General features: G+C 39.2%; 1 protein-coding gene across 1 annotated transcript in view; it reads right to left on the reverse strand.

Moving 5' to 3' along the window:
- The window catches only part of TMC7 (transmembrane channel like 7), a 61,529-nt gene that overhangs the window by 1,600 nt on the left and 41,098 nt on the right, over nt 1–18,831 (reverse strand). Inside the window, exons 8-15 of the mRNA XM_063430328.1 lie at nt 11,295–11,468; nt 10,281–10,438; nt 9,674–9,788; nt 7,888–7,985; nt 4,449–4,632; nt 3,616–3,746; nt 1,138–1,293; nt 399–477 (exon numbers count right to left, since the gene is read on the reverse strand). Coding sequence (XP_063286398.1) covers nt 399–477; nt 1,138–1,293; nt 3,616–3,746; nt 4,449–4,632; nt 7,888–7,985; nt 9,674–9,788; nt 10,281–10,438; nt 11,295–11,468 — 1,095 coding nt within the window. The remainder of the gene's footprint in view (nt 1–398; nt 478–1,137; nt 1,294–3,615; nt 3,747–4,448; nt 4,633–7,887; nt 7,986–9,673; nt 9,789–10,280; nt 10,439–11,294; nt 11,469–18,831) is intronic.

Genomic DNA, 18,831 nt, shown 5'->3' on the forward strand with positions numbered 1-18,831 from the left:
AAAACAAATGGAGAGGCGCCCCTAAAAAGAAGCTTTAAAAGAGGCCCCTCCCCCTTTAAACCATTCATTTTGAAATAAACAAGTGTTTTACCCCTGTGCTTAAAACTCGAACCAAGTAAAGGGAATCTGGCTTGTATCCATGTCAGCAAGAACTGTGTGTCCAATTGATTACTCTGACATGAAGATTTTATGCCGGTCTCCCTTCCAAATGCATACTGGGTAAGCGGAGTACATAGAGGTATTAGACGTGTATTGCACAATATAGGGTTACACAGATATCTAGTCTGTGACTACACCTATAGACATAGAGATGAACAGACATGTACTACCGCTATCAATAAATGGCTGGCAGAATCGCATGTTTAAACCTTTTATTAAAGATACACTTTGAGTCTTACCATAGTTAACTGTTCCTGCAACTGATGCACAACTTTCTTATGTGCTCCAGCCAGAGCAATGACATAGAACAAGACAAGACTGCAAAAGAAAACAGTACAGTTATTGTCAAATAAATAACCTCATATCTGAATTTAGAAGTAGCCAGAGAGAAAACCATTTAAAGTCATCATAAAGTAATCTGATTTCAGATATTAATTATAGGTGAATTTGGGTATTCTGGCACATTATCAAAGCTGAACCCTCTTTTGTATTCACCTTCCATTTTTAATGGCCATTTTCATGGGCAGAGCATATAGAATAAATCTGTCCACATATGTAATAGATATTGGTAGAAAATAATGACAGGATCAGTTTTGTATGAAGTGATATTTTTAATGCCGCTAACCACAACTGTGTGAAGCCATAGTTTGTATTCTCTCCAGAATCAGAAACTGAAAGGCAGATCACGCACACACAAGTTGGACAGAGGATGCACAGCAAAGGAGGAAGTACAATTACTTCTGTGACAAGACTGATCTGGAGGGCAGTCTTTCAACTGCAGCAAGTTTTGCAAATAATTGCAGTTATAAGTCACAGGAAGCAGGAAACTCATTACCACTGCGATGAAGCAACGTAGTTATAGTCCCTTTAGTTATCAATCTGAACAGGTGAACAATCCATAAAATAATGGACTGGAAACCACACAAGTAATCCCAGCATCCATAACTCAGAAATAATTTGTTTTGTTTCCAAACTTACCATGACAGCAGGAAAAAGGGAACAGCAAATGATTCCGAAGCAAGGACGTTGATTAAATTCTGCAGGCCAACTGGGAAGGTTTTTATAGTGACTGGTATAATCTCCCAAGAGGTAATAAAGTTCATAAATGGTCCACATGCTTTAGATGATGGTACACTGCAGATGTAAAGATAAACATACACATATGTAATTCACAAATAATACAGATTGTTATTTAGGAAATCAACTAAAAAAAAAAGATTTCTTTTTTCAAATTCAATTTGAATGCACCCATATATGATATATATATATATATATATATATATACAATCGTTTCCCTACTTCAAATCATTACTGTCCCATCATCACTCATGCAGCATAAATAAGTATTTATTACATAAATAATCTAAAGTGAAACTGGATCCTGAAATAACTTCATATTATTAAACAGAGCCTGTTGTAGTGATAAATATAATTTTTAAAATGGCTTGGATGTTATAAGATATTAAGATTTGGAAATGTATTATACAAACCTTTCATTCTAATGGCATAGACAGCCTTTGCAAAAGCTTGTTACATTACGTGACAGGGTTCCCAGAGTCCACGGGTGCACTAAGGGAGGGGCACGGGGTGCAGTGAATCCAGGTACCTCATCTTTGAAGGCAGATTTACACTCTGCAACTAACTTGTTACATGGCTGTAACCTGAACTCACCAAGCACATTGCTTCTGTACCCAACAACCTATTCATCCACCAGTGCAGATAAATTCATTTACCTATCCCACTGTTTTCATACATACATTATACACAAGCTCACATCATGCACATCATTTAAAATCCCTCATACACACATTATACACCGGTGCGCATAAACAAATTATATATGCAGTCACATAAAACATTTGTAAGTTTGTTTAGGATATTAGAATGGGAAGTGAATTATAGCAACATCGTCAGTGTGATTGTGAATCGTCATTACTAGTAACCTTTTTTCCATAGATTTTTGAGGACAATGTTTTCTATAGACCCATTCAATTCTCTATATAAACTCTCACCTGCTCTAATGCTGTGTCCTTTTATCGTTTTAGCCCGATTGTTCAAATATTGTTGTTGTTTTTTTAATGTTTTGACTTGGATTCATGAAAGTATTTAGACAATTGGGCAGACTAGATGGGCCGAATGGTTCTTATCTGCCGTCACATTCTATGGATTATAGTTTGCCTATGCAGTCTCTGAAATATAGCAACTCATCTCTCAAATCATCACCTATTGTACAAATTGGCAACATTCTATTCTGCTTTCCTTTAACTGTCACAGCTGGCTCCCAATCCTCCCAGTATTTTCCACTGGAGAACAAGTATGAAATTGCCACAAACCCTTTCAATGTCAAAGTGTTAGTTTCATTTATATTCTGCTCACTGAATAAAATACAAAAAAAAAATCCTTGATCCAAATTAAACCTAGAATAGTTCTGAATACACTCAAAGGTTGATAAATGTTGACATTGACCACCTTTGTCATTCTCCAACACTCCTGGACTGTAGGATGGATAGTAAAGATGTCAGTGTTAAAGTGTCTCTGTCACCTCATATAGTTACATAGTTACATAGTTAGATAGCTGAAAAGAGACTTGCGTCCATCAAGTTCAGCCTTCCTCACACCTGTTTTTTGCTGTTGATCCAAAAGGCAAAAAAAAAAAACAAACCCCAGTTTGAAGCACAATTTTGCAACAAGCTAGGACAAACAATTCCTTCTTGACCCCAGAATGGCAGTCAGATTTATCCTTGAATCAAGATTATATCCTTGAATATTCTGTCTTTGCAAGTATGCATCTAGTAGCTGTTTGAACATCTGTATGGACTCTGATAAAACCACTTCTTCAGGCAGAGAATTCCACATCCTGATTGTTCTTACAGTAAAAAAACCTTTCCTTTGCCTTAGACGAAATCTTCTTTCTTCCAGTCTAAACGCATGGCCTCGTGTCCTATGTAAAGTCCGGTTTGTGAATAGATTTCCACACAATGGTTTGTATTGGCCCCGAATATATTTGTATAATGTTATCATATCCCCTCTCAGGCGACGTTTTTCTAAACTAAATAGGTTTAAATTTGTTAACCTCAAACTCCTATTGATTCCTCTTCTCTTCCGATTTCAGAATCTGTTCTTCTTTTCTTCATTTCTGATCGATTTCTCTTCAAAACATAAGACAAAGTAGGACCTACTTTGTCTTAGGCATTTTCCATTTACAGAGTAAACCTGCAGTTCCCAAGTTACACCAAAAGCAAGGATTTGCCCTGAACTCATCTGAAGATCCACTTCCATGATCCCCTCCCCACGCTCCCGCTTGGATTTAGGAATAAGGGAATTTGCCAGGTTGACACTCCCATGTTAATTTTATTGCTAGATACCTAACTTGGAAAGATCAAATAGAACGCCTAAATTATCCCTCAACCTAGACGTTTATGGCACGATTTCATAATGTTGAAAGGATTAACTTACTAAGCAAGTCCGAGTCCCACGGGAATGCATGCCAAGACTAGCCCTATCAGCAGTATCACTTGGAAGAAGAATTTGGAGCTGGATGCACGGAAAGGCCTGGATGAAGGTCTACAATTTTCCATAAGACTTATCTGAAAAAAAAACAAAAAACTATACTAAAGTAGCCACTTGCTGATGACTGCATACAAAAATAATGAAACATGTAATTCAATAATGCAAACACTTGGGCATTGAAATATGCATTCCCAGCAATCAGTAAGCGGAGAAAGACTAAAGACAATAGATACACATAGGACTTCCCAAGATTCTCAAGGTTTTACCACTTGATTTACATAACACCTAACGCTTTAAAAGTGCAAAATATTTGCATAATCTTTGGCTTCAATTATAATTGTGAGTTTTTCGAAGCAAAACTCTATTAATAACATTTATATAGTACATTTTTGACCATCGATGAAAGCAAAAATTTAACTGTAGGTGTGTATCGAAATACCTATGCAACTTTATAATGGTCAAAGTGCAATTAAAATTAGCTTTAATTACTATCAAGATTCGCTGAAGTGAGAATTGTCATAAGTTCAAAGTGAATGTAAATCTTACGGCAAAAACTCGTCAACCTGGAAGCATAGCTAACAGAGGATTTTCCAGTTTTGCTATTTCTCTTGGAATTCCTTGACAATTAACAGGTTACAGAAAAGCCCTGTAAGTGTATGTTACATGTGAAAGGATATCTATGCAAAACTGATAACAACACCTTACTTTTCCCTTTCAGTGTTAATGACCTTTCACAACCAAAGCGAAAGACATGTGACTTGGACGGCTGCCAAACAAACCTTCTTGATGTAAAAGATAATGAAATATTTGACTGTTGCAATGGCTGGCAGAAGAGGAGCGTAAAAGGTTCCAATCCAGCAAATGGTCTGCCCATAGACAATCTCTAACACGTTCTGAGGAATCTCAAACTCTTGCTGGCCCCACCATTTAGCCGGTTTCCATGAGCAGTATGTAACGATCAATCTGTAGACATAAAATCATGGGTTAGTAGAACAAAGAGAGCATAAGGTATCTAAGTCAGGTTGTTATCCAACTAATTAGTGCCAAACCCTGATTCAGAATACAAAATGTGTCCCAAAAAAGAGGAACGGGGATCGTTGGATAACCCTTATAACCGTAAAGTGAAAAAAAACTTTAAAGATCAACTTGCATAAATCAAAGAATAAATAAACTAATAATCTAATAGGCGATAACAACTCACAACATATGCTATGTATGGGGAAAAGCTTCCTTTAATAAGTGCTAGGGTACGTGTGAGAAGGTATGTCTGCTAAATGTCTAAAAGGAAAGGTACAGTACACACTACTTGTAGGAGATTAGACCTAAATATAAATGGCTTAGAAAAAACTAATACCAGTAAAAGAGATACTGTTGCAATAAAATTTATCAAGGTAACCTTCCCTCCATAATAAGTAGCAACAAAGTGGCAATAGTAGTGAACTGTCAAGTGGATTAGGGATATCGGACAGAGAGCAATAGTATAAGCAGGGAAGTAGATATTTATAAGATCCTGCACAACGCAAGTATCACACAAAGAACTGTATCTAGACCCAAAATGAGTGTTTATAACAAACAAACAGTATCTCTGTTACTGGTATTCGTTTTTCTAAGCCATTTATATTTAGGTCTAATCTCCTACAAATAGTGTGTACTGTACCTTTCCTTTTAGACATTTAGCAGACATACCTTCTCACACGTAACCTAGCACTTATTAAAGGATTTTTTTCCCCATACATAGCATAGGTTGTGAGTTGGTATCGCCTATTAGATTATTATTATTTGTTTATTTATTCTTTGATTTATGCAAGTTGATATTTAATGTTTTTTTCACTTTACGGTTATATGCTCTATTTTAAAGGGTTATCCAGCGATCCCCGTTCCTCTTTTTTGGGACACATTTTGTATAAATCATGGGTTATGTCATTTGAACATCCTAAATTGAAACTAAGAACAATATCTAAAGGAAGAAAGGAAAAACTACATTTATAGTTTACAGAATACTAAACATAGTAACAAAGCACTCACCACCATTTCCATCCAAGATGCTTAGAAAGAAGGAAAGAGAAATGACAGAGAAAGAATCACTGGAATCAGTTATGACAGTCATTATTCTTTGTGCAAAATACTGGCAGACATATCAACAAGAAGATAATTCTTCAGCGCAGTTGTGAATAAAAGTTCAACATATAGCCCAGAGTGGAAGAAAAAAAAAAAAAAAAAAAAAGATAGGAAAGAGATACAAAATGTGTCAGCTAAAGGGTAATAAAAAAGGTTCATGTGTCATCACCATGCAGAAAGAAATAGACAGCATTAGCCCAAACACAAGGAGCTGGGTGACAATAACAGTAACAATGACCAGGAGAGCCTTTGTGACAAAAAAAAATAAATAGAAGAAATTAAACTAACAAAACTTGTAACAAAGGTGAGCTGTAACAATTCTATAGAATCAAAAGCTGTGCCATTAAGTCGTACTAACTGGCTGTTTGGTAGCAGAACATGAACGGTGCAAGTGAGCTAAGGACAAAATGGGGACAAAAGCTATTATTCTAGTTTTCAAGGACTCACAACATTGAGAAATGATCAATTATCCAACCCTTTTGCAGGGTAGGGGCCTTTCCGGTGTAAAATGCCCTTTTGGGCACTATGGAGAAGCATCTTCCCCCCCTCTCCCCCCCCCCCTTTATTTGCAGTACAACCTGCACAAAACAGTCTTTAACTTACTTCTGGAATCCAGAACCTGGCGAAGCTGCCAGTGCTGATATTCTGTGCCCCTCTGACATTACTATCACAGGCTTCTCATATAGAAGCCTGTGATCGGTCCATTTAGCCTGCTCAGAGTACATGCACCAGCTCAGGGCCAGCAAGGGGAGGGTTAAAATATACTGAGGGGAACAGCGAGAGCTGGAAGGGAGCACACACTGGGAGGGAGAGAGGGGGGAGCAAGTAACTGTAAAATATGCACAGAATTGACATTGGCATGTCACTTGGGCTCGATGTGCAACTAGCCCGCAGCACGTAATTACAAATATCTCAGTATGTGCAGTGTTTCAGGCTTACTTCTACTACAATATATTAGTAGAAAAGTAATCCAGGCACTCCAAAATGTTCCAAAGAATATGCAATTTTATTGGACCCAAGAACCAAAATGCAACGTTTCGACCCCTTAGGGCCTTTGTCAAGCTTGAGAAAGGCCCTAAGGGGTCGAAACGTGGCATTTTGGTTCTTGGGTCCAATAAAATGGCCTATTCTTTGGAACATTTTGGAGTGCCTGGATTACTTTTCTACTAATATATGCTATATTTGGTCTCTTTGGTACAGGGACTGATCCAAGAGCACCCTAGGATTCCAGGGCGAAGGGCTGAGTGCAGTTCCACAACTTGTCTATGGATACTTCTACTACAATGACCATTTCAAATCACTGAAGTTATGGTGATTGGAGTAACCCTTTAAGGACACGTTTTTGTATTTCAGTCTGGAACACCTTGATTTATCAATTCTTAAGTAATTTAAAAAAATAAAATAAAAAAAATAACTGAACTGGGGGACCTCCAACTACCCAATGTTAAAACTTCCATAATAGTGGTCAGGTAGACCTAAGGGCCAGTGCATATTTAACCTGTTAGTGACTGAGACTTTGAAATGAGTGAAGGGACTTTTGCAATGTGTTTATTACACTTTATTGTCCTATTTCTAATTAAATGTACCCATTGAACTAAAGTGGTTATGGTCCCAGGGTATTTTTTTAATATGATGCATATACTTAATTTCTGTCATGTGCAGATAATTAACCTATAGAGCAGGGGTTCTCAACCCAGTCCTCAGGACCCCCTACCAGTCCAGGATTTGGGGATTACCTGGGTGTGTCTAAGGTGTTTAGAAAAAGGGAAAAGAAACACCTTGGACTCTAAAGGTGTTTTTTTTTTCTTCCTAAACACCTTAGACACACCCAGGTAATCCCTAAACCCTGGATTGGTAGGGGGTTCTTGAGGGCAAGGTTGAGAACCCCTGCTATAGAGGTATGTATATTGATATTAAAAGGAGTTTTATTGTGGCATTGGGTGACCAGAATGTGCCATGGGCAGGGCATTTTGCCAAACCTGTGTTAAAGAATGCTAGATTAATATAGAATGGTATTCTTGACAATCAGATATCATTATGAACTGCTCTAGAGTCCACTAATGCATCCCATCAAATAAAACTATATACCCCGGTACTTACTTCCTCGGAAATTCCACAAAAAGAGTCACTGCTGAAATTATTAAAAAGTCGAAAATCATCAGTTTATACATTTCCTGCCCAACTCGAGTTTCCCAGCACTGTAAAAACAAAATGACATTTTGCAGTTAGTTAATTAGGACAGGCCATTTTACTAGTACTGCATACTTTTTCTTTGAAGACAGAAACATAATTCTCAAATAAAAATTGAACATACTTTACAGAAAACGGATTTATACATGGACAAGATGCCTTTAATACGGTATAAACCATATATATGGTTTACTACGTAAATCAGCTGACACTGGTTTTCCTTATTGGTTCTAATGCAAAGCCTTCGCTCCAAACGTGTTATTTTTGATGGAACAAGAAATATATAGTACAACATGATTTACTTATTTATTCATCATAAAACCAATTACATAATAGAAAGCACTATATAAAAGTGCAAATAGTGCATGCAACAGTAAAACCAGAGGTTTAGTGCTTTTTAAAATGTGAGTGGTTTAAATTGTTTTCACATGGAATAAATAAGTAAATAGTGTTACACTATACATTGCTTCCATCTAATACTGAAATATTGGAGTCAAGGCTTCTCCTATCAAAAAAATCTATGAAGAAAAAAAAAAAAAAAAATCTATCGATAAAGAGAATCTACCAGTGTATAAATATATAGAATGCAACTAAGTACCTTCAAATGATGTCCTACATTAGTGTTCCCCTTGCCCATTTTAAATGTAGTTGATCTGCTAAACCTGAGAAATATTATTTTGACTCGGTTTACAGGGCCCCAATAAATTCTAGAAAGGAGTAAGCATTTTTCAAGATGCAAGCTGATTTTATCCCCTTGGCTGTGTTTGGTCTGCCCCACACCGTATAGAAAAATGCTTATATTTAGTATTCCTTCAGATCAGTTTAACCCCTTAACCCCTTAAGGACACATGACATGTGTGACATGTCATGATTCCCTTTTATTCCAGAAGTTTGGTCCTTAAGGGGTTAAGGACACATGACGTGTGACATGTCATTATTCTCTTTTATTCCAGAAGTTTGGTCCTTAAGGGGTTAAGGACACATGACGTGTGACATGTCATTATTCTCTTTTATTCCAGAAGTTTGGTCCTTAAGGGGTTAATGAAAACCTTCAAATTTGGAAAGTCACACGTTGTGGTCTGTATAGTTAGACTAAGTTAATATATCAATCAAAAGGATTGCCATAGACCCTGTGTTGGTGAAAGGTTACCAACTTTTTAGATTTGGATTGCATTAAGTATTTTTTTTTTCTAAAGTGTGTTCAATTCAATGCTCCAAGCTGAAGGAAAGCACAGTATGTAGTCGGAGACAGACTTTCATTACTTTTGCAGCAAGACACATGGGTTTTATTCCCAATAACATTTGGACACAATTGATGAAACAGTATCTGTCTTAATGTAGATTTTAAAGCAGCACAACCTTTATTTTAAATGCTCTACCTTATCGCCTGTGCAATTTAATAATATGACCCTATAAACAAAATAAAAAAGAAACCGCAAAACAATAGATTGTCTGGAGTCAGACTGTTACAACTCACAGTATTTAAGGACTAGACCAATAAGCTCGTTTTGCTATTTGATGTTTTCAAGCAGTTTATGCAAATGTCTCTCCTGCCTTTGGTTACACAGTTACCAACAGCATTTGCCTCCATTTGCAACAGTGATATTATGAAAACAACATGCAAACGATGTGGTTTGAATTTCATGAAAATGTTTTCTTTAAGGAAATCGTGTATACCAAAGTCGAACCGGCTTACAGGGTACAGATTGTTGTTATATCCGCACGGGCTGCAGGTCTCGTCTTGGCAGGTGATCTGAGACCAAAGGGTGATCAGGAGTACAGCGATGCTGGCTAACCGGACAAACACACACCTGGAGGGCAGACGCAAACACAGAAAAAAGCAATTCATATAAACGGACAGAAAAGAGTACTGACATTTTACTCTGTAGTTCAAGAAAAATGTTTTGCTAGGTTATGTGATTCAACAATGGAACAGAAAAAAAAAATACATGATGCTCTACACACGCCACTGTTCCTCCACCATTCCTCCAATATCACTCTTCTACCAAAAACTCACAACTAATGATGCCACACCCCTTACTCGTCTTTTAAATAATAATGCCCCCTCTCCCCAAGTTTTAAAAGCAGTATATTCTAAAAGCATTAGAATCCACTAATCAGCTTTTATACAATTAAAACCTCTCCTGTACATCCTTATTATACCTGACAGGTATGGAATCTAAGACCTTGTGGGTGTATTGAATGTTCATCTGGTAAATTAGTCAATTAACTTTTAATGGTGTGTTAAAAAAAAACTTTGCAAATGCAAAAATAAACAAATAGATTAAAAGTACTTTAATTACCTTATTAAAGTAAACCTGATTTCAAAGGCTGGCGAGTAGTCTTCATAACGCACGATTGATTCAAAGATAAGAGGCGTTACAAAGTTTGCAATGGTGATTACGATAGATGGAAGGTATTCTACGAGCAGGTTGATGGCATTTGTTTGTTGTGGTCCCACCTAAAAAGATATCATCAGTTCCATATTTTACTTCTTGATAACATATATGGGTAGCAAGTCCCTCATGGCCTGTATAGGAATTAAAGGGGCACTACAAGTTCCATTACAACCTATGCATATGTTATGATGTAAGGAACTGCACTATCCCTGTCTATTTTCTGTCTGCAAGATTTCCTCTGGCAGTACAAGCATGTGTCTGGTAAGTCTCATTCATTATGGGAGCTAGGCTCTCTTAGAGAGTTGTGTCTAGCGTTCATGAATATAGATGATATAGATATATATATTACTTAAATGGCTAGATTAAATTAATGCAACATGCAGGAATCCATTTTATATATTCTACAAAATATGCATTAAAACATTCTGATAACCTTAATATAATAAAAGGAGAAATTTCCCACCTAAAAGTTTCTAAAATTACAGCACAGAGGAGCCTAACATTTTGGTGTATGGGTATGGGTGTTTTCCTTGTCCCATACATCTTGGTCCATCAATGTTCCACCCAAACTTTTACTGATCGCACAAAATGATTTGAACTGCTGACTTACCTGATAGCAGCCATACTGTATCGGTTATTTGTCAATAGACAGCTTGCTTCATGTTTTGTGAATTGAGATGAGTGCTGTAATCTACTAGTTGCCAACTGCGCATGCATGTGGCCAAGGCACTGGCTGTCTTACAAATCTCTGCAGCTTTGGGCCACTGTGTACAGTGACCGGGCATTTCTATGCATCATAAGCTTTGCAATGATGCACAGTTATTATGGTGCTTAGAGTGACCCTTTAAGGTACAGAAGCAAGTGTATTCCATGACAGTGAGCAGTTAACCCAACAGATTTATCTGATGTAATACTCACACTGTTACTATGCTCTTGTGAATAGGTGGTGGCCACGTAAACTGCATAAAAGCAGCCCCCCAAAACTGCAATAACAATTATATTTAAAAACAGCCGTAAGGAACAGATACGAATGGTTTCTCCTCTTGTTCTTTTGTCTTTCCTTTGGCGTATCCTTTCCTCTGCCAAGTCCGTCTGTGAACGTAAAAATATTTTCACCATTCAATCTTTAATTGTACGGTTGCTAACTAACAATGCTCAGGGGGAAACATTCAGGTCTATAAAATTAGAAAGTGAAAATAAAATAATGCAGTATAATTTTAAAATAAAACAGGCTACAGACAAAACTGTAATTATGCAAAACAGCTTTGTTTTGTATGTATACAATTCAATACGTAGTTTGCAAGTGTACAATACATGCATGTCAGTTCATACAACCAACACCTGTAACTAAAAGCCAAAAGCGCTTCTGCTGTATTAACTATACCTAACAGGGAAACAAACTTAGGCCTCATTACGTCCATACCTGCTCAGTAAGTAATGGGTTATGTGGGGCGATCTGCGGTCAATGGGTTGGTTTGCGTCGTGGTAGGGAGGTCTGTCACTGTGTGGCAGTCTGTCGCTGTAGGCAGCCAAGCCTTTTCATAGTGGTAATACGGTTGTATTTTGTTTTTCAATTGGCATAGTGTTGGACATCCTGTGGTTTTCCATTGGGTTGCGTGCAGCTAGTATCATTATGGCCAATAATTGATAATATTGAGGGAAGCGCTTATGAAATAGCAGGAACAGACATGTTTTAGGCTCTAGAGGGAAGTCGGTCAGATTCACACACAGGTCCACCAAATGTGTTACATCGTGCCTGTCTCCGTACCACATCTCCAACACCAGGGAGAAACATTTTGATATATTTTATGGAGTCTTTGTGGGGTTAGATACCACCTAAAGACTAGTTTCTTATGTGCCTCTGTATGTGAGTAGCAAGTTGTCCATTTAGAAAGGGTAGTTAGTGAGTGTTCCGATAGTGAGTATTTACACTCCTCCTCCAACTGTGCTTTGTAAGCCGGCCTATGTTCCAGCCATACCTATAGCTCAAGGAAAGGGTTTTTGGTTTCAGAGGCGCCGACCGGCATCTGTCCACCAGGAGAAGTGGGGTGAGTCTATCTGGGTCAAGTGTGTGTGGCAAGTATACTCTTAAATTTTATGAAGGCAAATGTTTCCTGATCTGAGATTTTGCATTTTCTGCTGTAAGGTCTGAAAGGATAGCTTACCCGGGAGATACCCCTAGAGGTCAAGGTGTCCAACGACAGCCATGGGAACACTGTTTGCAGAGCCGTCAATGGTGCGTCGGCTTGGTATCGGGTATGCCATACCAGTGACGTAAGAAAGCTGTCCCATACCCGTAGCGTAGCAAGATTCTTAGCATTTTTATATTAAGATTGTTATATGCTTTGTATGTGTTTTTCTAAAACTTAGCAAGGAATTTGACAGTTTTGTTAAAGTAACACTACAAGCACGAAGACCAGTTGATCTCATTGACGTGGTCTGGGTGAGGTCCATGTGTCCTTAACCCTGCAATGGAAAACATTGCAGTCTTACAGAGTTTGACTCCATGAAATGACGCTGGATGTCCTCACGCTTTGCCCAGCATCTTGAAAAATCTAAGCTTTCCTAAGGGGAAGGCCTAATGCGGGTTTTGATGTAACCGGCAGTTATATTAATTGGGCAAATATATACCATATAAAAAATATTACAGTATTACTTTTTTATTATATTGGGTACATTTCTGAATGATTAGCTGAAGAAATTTGGGAGATTTTGAGACACAGACTCATAATTTACCCCTGTACATATGCTTATACCAAGCGGTTATACTAAACAGTAAATATATATATATGTGTGTACGGGATTATGAAAGGGGGCGCACATTTAAAGTGAGTGTAATTTTGATAAATAAGAGTCGGTTGAGGTGTGCCGAAACCGACGAGAGGTTAGGCCTGCAAAAAGAGGGCCCACCTGGATATGATGATATGAAAAGAGGGTGTGGTGGGAGGGGAATTTCCGGAATCGACGAAGACAGGTAAGCAGGGGGTTTGCTGGGTTTATATAGGCCATAAATCCCTCCCACAACTTCAGGCATACGCCTTCTATTTGTGTACGGGATTATGAAAGGGGGCGCACATTTAAAGTGAGTGTAATTTTGATAAATAATAGTCGGTTGAGGTGTGCCGAAACCGACGAGAGGTTAGGCCTGCAAAAAGAGGGCCAAAAAGTATGAACGTTTTATTTATTACCACAATAGCAACATTATTTAGACATATTGTAGAAAGAGAGTCTGATTTTTCTCTGGGTTTGGAACGTACCGGTTGTATGCCGAAGATTTCCGGCGTTTCCCTCTCTACGATATGTGTTGGCACTTGACTACTTGATGCCGCGGTGGCGGCCCCGATCCGGAATGAATGACCCGAGAAGGGATTTGGATTAAGGCCAAGTCTAAGTAATAATGAACGTATGTATAGCATAACTGTTATGTAGTGAGTGCTTAGAATGTATTTAATGGGGTATGTGGATAAGAAGGGAGTCTTGTTCGGGTAGAGAGTAAGCATGAAGAGCTGTATCCCTGTCCAGAATGGTTTGATGGTACTGTATGCTAGTTATGATGAGATGTGGCCAAAAGTTGTAACTGCAACCATGGTTTCTACAAAAATGATTGACTACGTTAAAATCGCGAACAAATACTTAGAACATGTCAAAAGCCCTACTATATATATATATACACACATATTTATTAATTTTTTATTATTTCTAATTTTATATATATTTTTTTTATTTTTTTTGTTTCTTGATAAACCTGCCTGAGCAAGAATCATTCAGTGAGCCAACAATTGGTTTAAAGCATGATTAGTAATTTGAACCACAGGGGGGGTTTTGGGTAGCTTGTTCGCAGTAGGGTGCAGACCGAGAATTCCTGCAAATTAGAACGTTACAAAACGTCAGCTGCGTTATTAAAATCCTGGAACAGGCATACAACAGATATAAAACCGTAATTCTACCAGCCAACCATGTGAGCTTCGTACGAAATACATAACAGACAGGGACTGAGAGCGGCCTTTGTTAACTATATCACAGGCCGCTAAGATAGCAGAATAACGCTTAACTATTTCACCCCCCCAATTCCACCCCAAGTGTGTGCTGCTGCCACAATGGGGAAGATTTCGAATAACGCTGAGGTGTTGTCGAAGTTCTCTAGCGTAACCGCCTCAGGTGGCCAACTGTCATATACCCACTAGACCCCAAACAATGCCGCGTACCCGACTGAAGCTGCAGCGTCAGTCCAGATAACTGGGGAATCGTCGGAGATGGGGGAAAAGAACGATGACCTACCAGTCCATGAGGATAACGGCGAAAAATGGCGTACCCAAATGATTGAATGTGCACGTAGAACGTTGTGAACGGTAGGCGAGCCGAGACAAGTCTCTACTAGCAGTCGGGGATTTGAATTGTATTCGTTCGTACGCAATGAAGGATAAATGATGCCTTGATGACCGACATGAAACAAGTGGGAACTCTGGTCCACCCTGTCATATTAGAATGCTAACGCTTTTACCTGCATTGCCTTATATAATTTACGTAGACTTGATAATTGAGTGACAGTATGAGTCAACGTATGGCAAATTTAGAACTTAACGTACCGAAAAGCCCCTAACGGGCTGCCAGTTAATAACAGTATATTTGTAGTGAATAAAACTGGAAGCAGTCATATGTACAGAAGCATATTGAGGACCTGATGATGGTCTGCCGCAAGGGGAATAAGAATATGAATATTTATTAATTTAATTATTTTTTGCATTTTTCATACTGCTAAAATTAATTATGAAGTATACCCTTAGTTCGTAAGTGAGTAACGTATTGAACGCATGGAACATCCAAGTATGATAGTTCTGACATACTGCTTGAATTACTGTAAGGGTATATAGACTCACCTTTGAAACTAGAGCAATAACGAGGCGGGAAACAAACCGCTAAGATACCTGGTCGGATCATCGGTCCTGTAACGTAGTGGGTCTGCACAACGGGGTCTGCAGGTGCGGCCCCCCCAAAGTGCTACGTGTGTGTGCGCACGCGCGTGTGCTGGCTGACTAGCTAGTGCCGCCATGCGGCAAAACAATTACTCTAGGTTGGTGACAGGTGAGGCCCTGCTAATTGCCAAGCGGCTTGAGAGGCTCTATCTATGCGTTGGCGCAAGGGGATAGCGTGGCCACTGAGCGTTGTGGCGGGGTGTCGGCCTCTCGGTGACAGTTAACATAAGATAGACTGGGAGTGACAGGTGAGGCCCTCTCTATGCCACAATGCGAGGCGACTAACTATGATTTTGCCCGAGGGGCGTAGTACCTCCGAGTATGAGGATGGGTGTTGGCCTCGCGGGACCACTAACCTAAGGCGAAGAAGCCAGGGGGAATGATAACTAGTGGACACCTAGGAACCTAACAGCCAGCCATTGCTGCTAAGAGGGAAGGTTAGTTAGTGAGAGAGAGGACATACCATGGGATGAAACATGAGGGATAATGAAGTAGAATTGTAAGGCTGACCGTAGCTGGAGTGCCCTGCGAGCGTGTCGGGTCCAGATGGACAGTATTTTTTTTTATTTTTTATTATATAACGTATACCGTAGTGGAAAGAACGACCCTGCTAACAGGTTCAAGCTTTGGTGTTTAGCGATCTTGTAAAAGTGTGTAAAAGCGTACAATTGTGCACAACACCCTACCTACTGCCATTACATGACGACACCAAAACTACCGTATGACATTATAATGATAATAACCATTACACAATTCATATTGCGACTACAACACCATAATTAACTGTACGATAACTATTAACCATACCATATCTACAGATGGTAGAGATGAATTGTTGAAAACGTGATGCGATCGGGCCAACGTATGGTTACTGCGTAGGTAATTGAATGAAATGAAACTTGGATCCATCGAGAATTGAATGGTCTCTGGAGGTTTTGATGCGTGTATATGTGGGCGACGTCGCACTTTCGTGCCACTTATGAGGATCCTGTCAGGCTTATCCTGGTAGGGTGATGACTTGAAACAAGTGAGATTTATTCAGTACAGGTTACCAGAAGGGAATGCGTGAATTTTAGATAGGTTCCGAGGCCTCTCTCTTTAAGTAATGTGGTGTATTTAACCCAGTAAGGCCCAATAGCAATCAGGAACAGTAACTGTACGACCCTTACAGGAGGAAAACTTACATAATTGTCGTCTTATTTATGTACAGCCTAGCGTAATTAGGAACATGAGATGCCGGAGACAGGAGTAGAGCGAAATTAAGACATAGTAACCCCCTCATACATCAGTATTCACAACGCCGTATAAACGGAATGAACTAGAACTGCTAGGTATGAGGCAGTTCATACGAATAACGAAAGTCTGTGCGAAAGAGTGACCGTGTATACCAATGGAAAACAAAAGCGTTTATGCGAACGGATAACATACGAAAGTTTAACTGAAAGGCCAGTTAGCAATGCACAAGGCGGAATCCAAGCATAATCATACCCTGATTAGCATACTTGTACATTTATAAACCACATTAGCTACGCTTTGAGGAGAAATACTTTAATAAAATTATACCTTAACTGCCGTCGAGACATACTGAATTCGTATATTTTAGAGAGTAGAAAAACAAGGACGTTTTCAAAGAGTGACACAATAAATGCTCCGACATTGAAAGCTTTACCAGCGCTGTTACAACCAGAGTTTCGCTTCTACTGCAAAGCCAGCAAGTTAAAGTAAAACCGATTATAACTCCCATACGAAAGTAACGAACGGAACCATGAAAGAAAACAAATTGCCAAATAAACGAACACTTGCCATCCATTAACTGAAATGCACCAAGCAACATTGAAAAACCGTGAGGTAGCGCTATTAGTGAAACAAATTGACTAGTATACAAAAGCTGAAAATAAACCAAATGCGGGGAATAGCAGCGCTATAGCTGTATAATAGGGAATGCAGCACTAACAGGGAGATGACCACGAAAAAAATATTTTTTTATTTTTTTTTGTGGGGGGGGGGGGGGGGGGGGGGGGGCAGGGGCTACCTCTGTAAATGGAGTAGTGTATTTAACCAAGAAGGCACCTGTTGCAATCAGTGACCGAATTTGTAAAAAACTTTAACAGGAGGGAAGAAAATTAACAAAGTTGACAACCTATTAAAACACAGCCTTGTGTAAATCGGACTAATGAGATGCAGCAGCAGAGCATAAATAAAACTTAACATGACATACCCATGTAGCAAAGCACCTTACTGTATAAGTTACACAGTGAATGTAACCATGTGCCATCCTGACAAGGGTACTGCTGTACGTTTTAACTCAGGCATAAATAACAAGCAAACGCTGTATTTAACGAAAACTGACATTGACCAGTTAGGTACCGGAAGGATTCAACGTGAGCCATGTAGATGAAAGAAACCGTGTAGCTGAACGTGTGAGCAGGAAAGATGCTGTATAACTTACGATATAGCCGTTCGTGTGTTAGCTACCCACGTAATACTCACGAACACAAAGCAGAGAGATATGCAGACGGACTGCCGGCGGGCGAGAAAATGCTTGGAAGACGAATGAGCCCGTTCGTACGGGTGAAAATTACTTACAGTTAACAGCAGAACTCGACGAATGCCTCGGTCCGTGTGTTATACTCACGAAACTAGTGGTACAGTTTCCCGACAGTATTTTTTGGCGCGTCGCGAAAATATGACGTCAGAGGTCCCCCTGACCGGAAGAGAAGGCGTGAATTTCCGGAATCGACGCAGACAGGTAAGCAGGGGGTTTGCTGGGTTTATATAGGCCATAAATCCCTCCCACAACTTCAGGCATATGCCATATATATATATATATATTCAGACAGTGATCAGCACTCTCGGATTTTTGAAGGTTTAAAACTTACAGTTTATTAGTCATCCATTAAAAATAAGATCAACGTTTCAGTCCCAGCAGGGACTTTCATCAGGATCAGGCATAGACAATATAGTAAAACAGTGCATTTAGATACAATAAATATAGGTGGAATTAGTGGGAAATGACTTACCCCTGGTGCTGAGAATAGTGGGAGTGGTGCCCCCGGCGTCCCCCATTTTCCCAGACCACCTAGACAACGTAAACGCATAACCCGCCCCAAAGTCGCAACAGTAGATATCACTTCGGGTGAATCTGCTTCAGATAGTGAAGCACTAAGGGATCTGGCAGTTTTTAAGGGAACGCAGAAGTGGGAATTACCACAAGGAGTCAAGGGAAAGGCGCAGAAGGAGGAGAACACGACGTGGACAGAATGGCAAAGCCAACTCCACAAGGAAAACCTCCAATGAGGAAATAACACCTATTTTCAATTTATCACACAGAGTGTTGAATAAACAAGAAATAGAAATTTGGGAATATGGCTTTTCATTTGTACCTACTGCTGCCCCTAATCAGTTTAAATGGAATGTGGAATTATTTAAGTTTGGGAGAAATATACGCCTCAAAGATTACTACCACAAACCGAAGGACCAAT

The sequence above is a fragment of the Pelobates fuscus genome, chromosome 8 (assembly GCF_036172605.1).
Source record: "Pelobates fuscus isolate aPelFus1 chromosome 8, aPelFus1.pri, whole genome shotgun sequence".
Lineage (NCBI taxonomy): Eukaryota > Metazoa > Chordata > Amphibia > Anura > Pelobatidae > Pelobates > Pelobates fuscus.